The sequence below is a fragment of the Telmatherina bonti genome (assembly GCF_933228915.1).
Source record: "Telmatherina bonti genome assembly, chromosome: 22".
NCBI lineage: Eukaryota > Metazoa > Chordata > Actinopteri > Atheriniformes > Telmatherinidae > Telmatherina > Telmatherina bonti.
Genome location: NC_136631.1, coordinates 31,637,871 through 31,647,558, shown reverse-complemented (window position 1 = coordinate 31,647,558; position 9,688 = coordinate 31,637,871). Strand labels below are relative to the sequence as shown.

Sequence of the window (9,688 nt, the reverse complement as noted above, 5' to 3'; positions counted from 1 at the left end):
ATTTTGAGGTTCAATCTAGGTCTTTAAGTGAGATAATGTAAAAGGACATACTCTGGAGGTGATTTAAAATGAAAAATGACAGAAAAAAGTTGAAAACAATCTTAATTGATGTGAAAAGGCAGATAAGCAGCAAATATTACCTGAAAAGGATTAACATTTTGGCATTTGAATGGCTTTAATATGTTGGATGATACTTAAGCAACAACACCATTTGATCATACAGTGGCTTGTAAAAGTATTCACACCCCTTGAACTTTTCCACATTTTGACATATTATACTTAAAAAAACATCAATATACTTTATTGTAATTTTATGTGAAAGACCAACACAAAGTGTCACACAGTTGTAAAGTACAATTAAATGACAATTTATTTTATTTCACAAATAAAAAACTGAAAAGTGCAGTGTGCAAAAGTATTCAGCCCCCCTGTGTAACCGCCTTTTGCTGTAATTACAGCTGCAAGTCTTTTAGGGGATGTTTTCACCAGCTTTGCACATCTAGAGATTGTATTTATCCATTCTTCTTCTTAATTTATCCATTAAAAACAGCTCAAGCTCAGTCATATTAGTTGGAGAGGGTTAGTGAACGGTGGTTTTTAGATCTTACCACAGATTCTCGATGGGATTTAGGTCTGGACTCTGACTGGGCCGTTCTAACACATGAATATGTTTTTTGTTTTTTTTTAAAACCTTTCCATTGTAGCCCTGCTTTATGTTTAGGGTCGTTGTCCTGTTGGTAGGTGAACCGTTGCCCAGTCACCAATCTTTAACAGACTCAAACAGGTTTTCTTCCAAGATTGCCGTGTATTTGGCTCCATCCATCTTCCCATCAACTCTGACCAACTTTCCTGTCCCTGCTGAAGACAATCATCCCCACAGCATAATGCTCCCACCACCATGTCTGACAGTGGGGATGTTGTGTTCAGTGTGACGTGCATCGTTAGTTTTCCACCACACATTTTGCATTTGAGTCAAAAAGTTCAAATTTGGTCTCATCTGACCAGAGCACCTTCTTCTACATGTTTGCTGTGTCACCCACATGGCTTAAAGCAGGACTTTTTATGGTTTTCTTTTAACGTCTTTCTTCTTCCCGCTCTTAATAAAGGCCAGATTTGTGGCGTGCACGCCTGATAAGTGTCCTGTGGACAGATTCCACCACCTGAGCTGTGGATCTCTGCAGTTCGTCCAGAGTCACCATGGGCCTCTTGGCTTGTCAGTGCTGTCCTTGTTCGGCCTGTAAGTTTTAGGTGCTTGGCTGAGTCTTGGTAGGTTTGCAGTTGTGGCGCACCCTTTCCAATTCCGGATAATGGACTGAACAGTGCTGCGTCAGATGTTCAAAGCTCTGGAAATCTTATTATAGTCTAACCCTGCTTTGCAACCCACAACCTTATCTCTGACCCGTTTGGTGTTCCTTGGACTTCATGGTCTGTTTGGTCTCAAACATTCCTCCATCATCCTAACCGCTTAGTCCGATGCAAGGTCGCGGGGAAGCTGGAGCCTATCCCAGCGGTCTTTTGGGCGAAAGGCAGGGTACACCCTGGACAGCTTGCCAGTCCATCACAAACCTCTGAGGCGTCACAGAACAGCTGTACTTGTACGGAGATTAGATTACACACAGGTGTACTCTAGTCTTTGGGCCAAGATTCAATCATTCAGCAGTCATCAGGTGACTTCGGAAGGCAATTAGTTGCACTCAGAGAAAAAGGGGCTGAATACTTTCGTACACTGTACTTTCCAGTTTATTTGTGCAAATAAAATTAAAATTGTGTGTAATTTCCATTGTACTTTACAACTGTGTGACTTTTATGTTGGTCTTTCACATAAAATTCCAATAAAATATATTTGTTTGTTGGGTTGAATGTGTCAAAATGTGGGAATGAATAGTGTTGCAAGCCACTGTAGCTGGTGTACACCAACTTTTTCCTCATTGTCAAAGCAACAAATGGACTGAGATTACATTTTTATTGAGCAAATGAACATTACTGACTACAGAAAACTAAAGGCCTGATAGTTACATGTACAGGATGTGACAGGAATGGGAAAAAAAAAGAGAAAATGGCACTAGGTATGAATTTTGTTAGCAAAACGTGATATGCTAGGGAAGAAACAAATGCTGATGACATATAAACAATATATAATACACAGATCCTCGATAGTTTATTTATTGAACAGTTTGTTACAGCATCATCTTTGTGGTGACGGAAGGAGCTGCTGCCCCCTGGTGGACAGGAATGAAACCATACTCTGAGCCTCTTCAGCACTCTTCCCTTCATCTTCAAGCCATTTAAGATTTCTTGTACTCGATTCTCTCCACTTTGACATCATCGCCGATGAGCTGATAAACGTACGTCACCACTGTGGAGGCCTGGATGTCCATTAATACAAAAGAAGGGATGATGTTTCTGTAAGGAGAAAATAAGGATATGTTATTGGACAAAGCTGGTCCCAAACATAATCAGTCTGCCTCTACAGCCATAAACGATGCCTTTAATGGAAAGTTGTCCCTTTACAAAAGAAAAGTGTGAGGTGAACACTCAATGAAAAGCTTCCAGCTTGTAATTTAACTTCAATGCAAGTCCAAAAGTATATTCATGCCATGAATCTTCTATTTCAGCGGTAAAAACCATCAGTGTGTGTTTTCCGCTGCAGATTCCCTGATATGAAGCTGTGTGAAAGCTCTTAAAGACTAAACTGATGTTTAAAAACATCTGCAACTGGCTCACTCAGGAAATGAAGCCACTGGCCATTTCATCAGCATCACCTTTTTAACACAAATATCAAATCAGCCAATCACACGACGGCAACTCAACACAGTCAAGATGTCTTGCTGAAGTTCAACCTGAGCATCAGAATGATGGAAAAGGGATATAAAGGACTCTGAACGTGACAGGGTTATTGGTCTGAGTATTTACTGGGAATTTCACACAACTATCTGAAGAAAACAAAATAGTCGTCTGGACCGCTTGGCAGACTGGTTGGAGAGAAGAGAAAGGCCAAAGAAACAAGTCCCTCCAGCATTCAGAGATTTTTTTTGCAGCTGATGCAGATTCAAATGTCTGATTTTTTAATAAGGTTTTGTGAAAAGTTGAATGAATTGTTATGGTGGCATTTAGTGCCTTTCCCCCACAGAAGTATGACATTTATTTAAAACATCATATTCCAACTTTCTTTACTGAAATCAACACCCTGAAGAGTATTTTATCTTTCAGCAGAATGCTCGTGAAGCTGTAACTTATTGATCAAACAGCATGACAAATAGTAAATGACTGTTAAGTAGTACTACTGTAGTACATGACTGTTAGTATTACTACTGTAGTAAATGACTGTCAGTCGTACTACTGTAGTAAATGACTGTAAAGTAGTACTACTGTAGTAAATGACTGTTAAGTAGTACTACTGTAGTAAATGACTGTAAAGTAGTACTACTGTAGTAAATGACTGTCAGTAGTACTACTGTAGTAAATGACTGTTAGTAGTACTACTGTAGTACATGACTGTTAGTAGTACTACTGTAGTAAATGACTGTTAGTAGTACTACTGTAGTAAATGACTGTTAGTAGTACTACTGTAGTAAATGACTGTTAAGTAGTACTACTGTAGTAAATGACTGTTAAGTAATACTACTGTAGTAAATGACTGTCAGTAGTACTACTGTAGTAAATGACTGTTAGTAGTACTACTGTAGTACATGACTGTTAGTAGTACTACTGTAGTAAATGACTGTTAGTAGTACTACTGTAGTAAATGACTGTTAGTAGTACTACTGTAGTAAATGACTGTTAAGTAGTACTACTGTAGTAAATGACTGTTAAGTAATACTACTGTAGTAAATGACTGTTAGTAGTACTACTGTAGTAAATGACTGTTAGTAGTACTACTGTAGTAAATGACTGTTAGTAGTACTACTGTAGTAAATGACTGTTAAGTAGTACTACTGTAGTAAATGACTGTTAAGTAATACTACTGTAGTAAATGACTGTCAGTAGTACTACTGTAGTAAATGACTGTTAGTAGTACTACTGTAGTACATGACTGTTAAGTAGTACTGTAGTAAATGACTGTTAGTAGTACAACTGTAGTACATGACTGTTAAGTAGTACTGTAGTAAATGACTGTTAAGTAGTACTACTGTAGTAAATGACTGTTACTAATACTACTGTAGTAAATGACTGTTAAGTAGTACTACTGTAGTACATGACTGTTAGTAGTACTACTGTAGTAAATGACTGTAAAGTAGTACTACTGTAGTAAATGACTGTTAAGTAGTACTGTAGTAAATGACTGTTAAGTAGTACTACTGTAGTAAATGACTGTCAGTCGTACTACTGTAGTAAATGACTGTTAGTAGTACTACTGTAGTAAATGACTGTTAGTAGTACTACTGTAGTAAATGACTGTTAAGTAGTACTACTGTAGTAAATGACTGTTAGTAGTACTACTGTAGTAAATGACTGTTAAGTAATACTACTGTAGTAAATGACTGTCAGTAGTACTACTGTAGTAAATGACTGTTAAGTAGTACTACTGTAGTAAATGACTGTTAAGTAGTACTACTGTAGTAAATGACTGTTAAGTAATACTACTGTAGTAAATGACTGTTAGTAGTACTACTGTAGTAAATGACTGTTAAGTAATACTACTGTAGTAAATGACTGTTAAGTAGTACTACTGTAGTAAATGACTGTTAAGTAGTACTACTGTAGTAAATGACTGTTAGTAGTACTACTGTAGTAAATGACTGTTAAGTAATACTACTGTAGTAAATGACTGTCAGTAGTACTACTGTAGTAAATGACTGTTAAGTAGTACTACTGTAGTACATGACTGTTAGTAGTACTACTGTAGTACATGACTGTTAGTAGTACTACTGTAGTAAATGACTGTTAGTAGTACTACTGTAGTAAATGACTGTTAGTAGTACTACTGTAGTACATGACTGTTAAGTAGTACTACTGTAGTAAATGACTGTCAGTCGTACTACTGTAGTAAATGACTGTTAGTAGTACTACTGTAGTAAATGACTGTTAGTAGTACTACTGTAGTAAATGACTGTTAAGTAGTACTACTGTAGTAAATGACTGTTAGTAGTACTACTGTAGTAAATGACTGTTAAGTAATACTACTGTAGTAAATGACTGTCAGTAGTACTACTGTAGTAAATGACTGTTAGTAGTACTACTGTAGTAAATGACTGTTAAGTAGTACTACTGTAGTACATGACTGTCAGTAGTACTACTGTAGTAAATGACTGTTAAGTAGTCCTACTGTAGTACATGACTGTTAGTAGTACTACTGTAGTACATGACTGTTAGTAGTACTACTGTAGTAAATGACTGTTAGTAGTACTACTGTAGTAAATGACTGTTAGTAGTACTACTGTAGTAAATGACTGTTAAGTAGTACTACTGTAGTAAATGACTGTTAGTAATACTACTGTAGTAAATGACTGTCAGTAGTACTACTGTAGTAAATGACTGTTAAGTAGTACTACTGTAGTAAATGACTGTTAAGTAATACTACTGTAGTAAATGACTGTTAGTAGTACTACTGTAGTAAATGACTGTTAAGTAATACTACTGTAGTAAATGACTGTTAAGTAGTACTACTGTAGTAAATGACTGTTAAGTAGTACTACTGTAGTAAATGACTGTTAGTAGTACTACTGTAGTAAATGACTGTTAAGTAATACTACTGTAGTAAATGACTGTCAGTAGTACTACTGTAGTAAATGACTGTTAAGTAATACTACTGTAGTAAATGACTGTTAAGTAGTACTACTGTAGTAAATGACTGTTAGTAGTACTACTGTAGTAAATGGCTGTTAGTAGTACTACTGTAGTAAATGACTGTTAAGTAGTACTACTGTAGTACATGACTGTTAGTAGTACTACTGTAGTACATGACTGTTAGTAGTACTACTGTAGTAAATGACTGTTAGTAGTACTACTGTAGTAAATGACTGTTAAGTAGTACTACTGTAGTAAATGACTGTTAGTAATACTACTGTAGTAAATGACTGTCAGTAGTACTACTGTAGTAAATGACTGTTAGTAGTACTACTGTAGTAAATGACTGTCAAGTAGTACTACTGTAGTAAATGACTGTTAAGTAGTACTACTGTAGTAAATGACTGTTTAGTAGTACTACTGTAGTAAATGACTGTTCGTAGTACTACTGTCATCACTCAGCTCTGCTCCAGTTTGTAACTTTACAGCTACGATGAGTTTTTTTCTCCACCTTTCCTCTCATTCAAAGCACGTCCACTTCAATGGAAACACAGAGGCGAGTGAACAACGTGACGTGCAGCGTGACGTTGTGGTTTTACAGGAAGCGTTGTGCATCTAAACCGGTCTTAACATATTTCTTTTGAGGCGACTTTTAAAAAAATAAATAATAAAAATCAACAAATATAAGCTGTAATATGTGGTGGAGTCGTAGGAGGGTATACTGATTGCTGAAGAAAGCCGGTAAAAGTCCCGGTATGCAAAGAGATAGAATTTAAAAGTGCTGCATACCACTGCAAGCACTGTGTATGAGGTTTACAGCAAACACTCACCGTTCCAGTGCGCTGTAGGCTCCAGTGGCCGAGCCGGGGTTGATGTAGAACTTGTTTTCATTCTCGAATGCTTCAAACTTGTGCGTGTGCCCGGAGATGAGGATATCAACATCGAGTTGTCTCTGAAGCAACGCCAGGCTGGCCATGTCACCCCATGGAATCACCTGGTGGCCGTGGATGAGGCCGATCTTAAACTGGCCTACTGTGACCACCTTCTGCTCTGGATAGTTCAAGTTCTGGACGGAAGAAGTGAAGAAATAAAAAGACAACTAAATTAATCTTTATTTTCTTTGCATTTGTGTGGCTCTGATACATGGATAGGCTGTCCACAAACACACACAGACCTCATCGAAGTCTCCTCGCACAATGTGGACGTCCCCAGCAAGGGTTTTCAGGTAGTCATAGCTCTCCTTGGTGCAAAGGTTGCCTGTGCAGAGGATGTGTTGGATCTTCCCCGGTACCAACAGCTTTTTAAACTTGGCTGGCAGTGTGTTGCACCGGTGGGGGATGTGGAGATCACCTAACACCAGGACCAACTAATAGCATTACACACACACACACACACACACACACAAACACACAGGTTAGTTCACTCCATCTTCTGTAATGACCAACCACTGAAAACTCAAGTGGGCTGAGGATGGAGTCCTGCAGCACGCCGGTGTATCCTGAAGCAGAAAATTATACACAGACTCCACCATAACCACCGTACACCTCCATTAGTTCACGTTAAAACACAATATTTTAAAAACAATCCAAGTAATGTCCGGTTTTATTACTGCGCTCAGATTAATCTAGTAGAGTGGATACACGCACTTCAGTCAAAGCACTCATAAACATATGCACGTTGAAAAAACAAAACACAACATCTGCGAGCATAAAGTGTCTGATTTCAGACAGGCTTGTGAAATATTACTTTTTACATAATTTAAAAGGATGTAAAGTGAAAATCATGAACTTATAATGCACTGCTGGATTTCAGACACTTTGTGACAGATGAGAAAGTTTTTAAAAATGTTTTTCACCACAAGATGTCAAGAAGACAGAAGCTTAAGGGTCTATAGTAGAAACTAAACTCCCAAATCACACTGCAACCTCACCAGTCAGCAGACAGATGCTGTAAGTGCTGACAAATATATACCACAATAACATTTTAATGCTTTTGTAGAGCTAAAAATCAGTCTGGCTAGTAAATTTTCAGACAAATCCGGAGCTGGATGGACAAAGTGATGTGCTACAAGAGTACTGTGCAAAAGTCTGAAGCCAACCCTTATTTCTTTATACATTTCCATGGAAACAAGAAAGAGTAGCAGCAATGTCTGTAACTATGCAAACATACGTGAAAATAAAGCACACACAAGAAAAAACAGTTTATACAAGTCTAATGAGCTTAAAAAGCCAATGTGAACAGCTTTATTTGTCAAAACAGTTGTCCACAGGAATAGTTATCCAGACTTCTTGAAAGACTTTCAAAGCATATTTTTGGATGTTTCTGCCTTTTACTCTGTTCTCTATCCAGAAGATTACACACTGCTTCATTAATGTTGAGGTCTGGGTGCTGAGGAGAATTTATCCATCTGAACTGTTGCCACTGATTTTCAGTCCAGTTCTTGTAGTGCAACGTAATCACCCTTCTAAGGAGACCATTTCTATTGAGCCTGCTCAGCAGTTAAACTTTGAAAGACCACAAAAAAGCCCGGAGAACGATCTCTGAGGTAAAATCCAGCTCCTCGGTAGCAAAAAGATAAACACACAAGGGGTAGCTAAAACCTTTTGCACAGTGCTTTATGTTTCCTAATTTCTTTCTAGACACAAAAATGAAATATCTGAATTTGAAAAATGTTGGGAAGGTGACCTGCCTGATTAAGTTTAAGCTTAAAATATGGGTTTTAGGCTTCTCTGTCAAATTTTAAAAGGTCTTTTACTCTACGAGTAAAATGAGATTTTTATTATCTGGGGCAAGAGTTGAGACCCGGCGTCATGTGCTGTTAAGATGACTGCACTGCAGTGTTGAAACAGCAGCAGCTAGAGGTGCTGAGAGATGCAGAAACAGCAAATCCCATTCTGGTGTTAAGAGTGCCAGGCAGAACAGAGACGAGGAAAAAAAGAAATTCAGCACAGAGTGAAAACACTTACCCGGTGACCAGCCTGGTTGGTTGAAGATGGGTAAAGGAGGTGAAGGGTGGGGAGTGGGTGAGATAGGGAAGAAGGCAGGACGTGCATGTGGGGAATGACACAAAATGTGATCAAAGATTGGGGTTGAAAAAAAAAAAGACAGCAAACAGAAAATAAAATGATACATGGATTAACAACAAACGAGAAAAATTAAAAGACAATGTGGCTGAATCATTTGTTAAGGGTTAGTGATCATGATAAGTGTAAGCAAATGAAAAATCATGTGCTTAAGCAGATCAAAAGTACTCAGTGTAATTTAATGATCAATGCTAATTTAAACTGCACATAAAAGTGTTATAAAAACCCTTAAATAACTCAAATTTAATTAACAATTTCAAAATTACAATGACCATGAATGAATGGATGGATAGTTGTTGTTATAGATATGTCACTTAAATTATTTGGGATTTAAAAAGCAAAAAAAATGAATAAAATATTAATAAAAACTGAAAAGTATAGGGAAAGATGATAATAATTGGGTGCCAAAACCTCATTTTAGCGCCTCACAAAATAAAATTACCTTTAGCTTGTTAGCCTTTGAAGCTAATTGGTTGGCAAACAGGAAAATCAACATACTGTGACAATAATAATAATAATAATAATAATAATAATAAAAATAACTAAAACAATAGTTGCAAAACAAATGTGGAAAACCTCCGGGACCCCTGAACTTGGAAAATGTGTCTTCTGAAGTGACAGCGGGTTACAAGAGTGAATTTTAAGGACTCAACTCATCAGTTGTCACGTGATTGCCAAGCCATCTCGGACTCGGACCTCCGTACTAAAATCCCTGAGACTCAGACCGTAGATATTTTCAAGACAAGACTTCAAACTCTTACGTAAACCGTTGGGCTAATGTAACTTAATGCGCACTAACAGCCCGTTAAAAACGAGGCAAATGGTGTCCCCTTTCGCCATTTTATACTCACCATCTTTTCTGTTGCTGTTTGCTGCTA

At 37.5% G+C, this 9,688-nt stretch overlaps 1 protein-coding gene across 2 annotated transcripts; it reads right to left on the bottom strand.

Annotated features, from left to right (window-relative positions):
• Positions 1-1,949: 1,949 nt before the first annotated feature.
• vps29 (VPS29 retromer complex component) lies at positions 1,950-9,683 on the bottom strand. 2 transcript variants are annotated; one of them, XM_079262046.1, is made up of 4 exons: positions 9,662-9,683; positions 6,902-7,093; positions 6,558-6,793; positions 1,950-2,403 (listed from the first exon to the last, which is right to left on the bottom strand). In XM_079262046.1, exons 1-4 carry the CDS (start codon positions 9,662-9,664, stop codon positions 2,286-2,288), a joined length of 549 nt encoding a protein of 182 aa, XP_079118172.1. In that variant the 5' UTR covers positions 9,665-9,683; the 3' UTR covers positions 1,950-2,285. The 2 variants fall into 2 exon arrangements, with proteins under 2 accessions (XP_079118172.1, XP_079118171.1); XM_079262045.1 differs by lacking the exon at positions 9,662-9,683 and adding an exon at positions 8,694-8,788.
• Between the last annotated feature and the right edge of the window lie 5 nt (positions 9,684-9,688).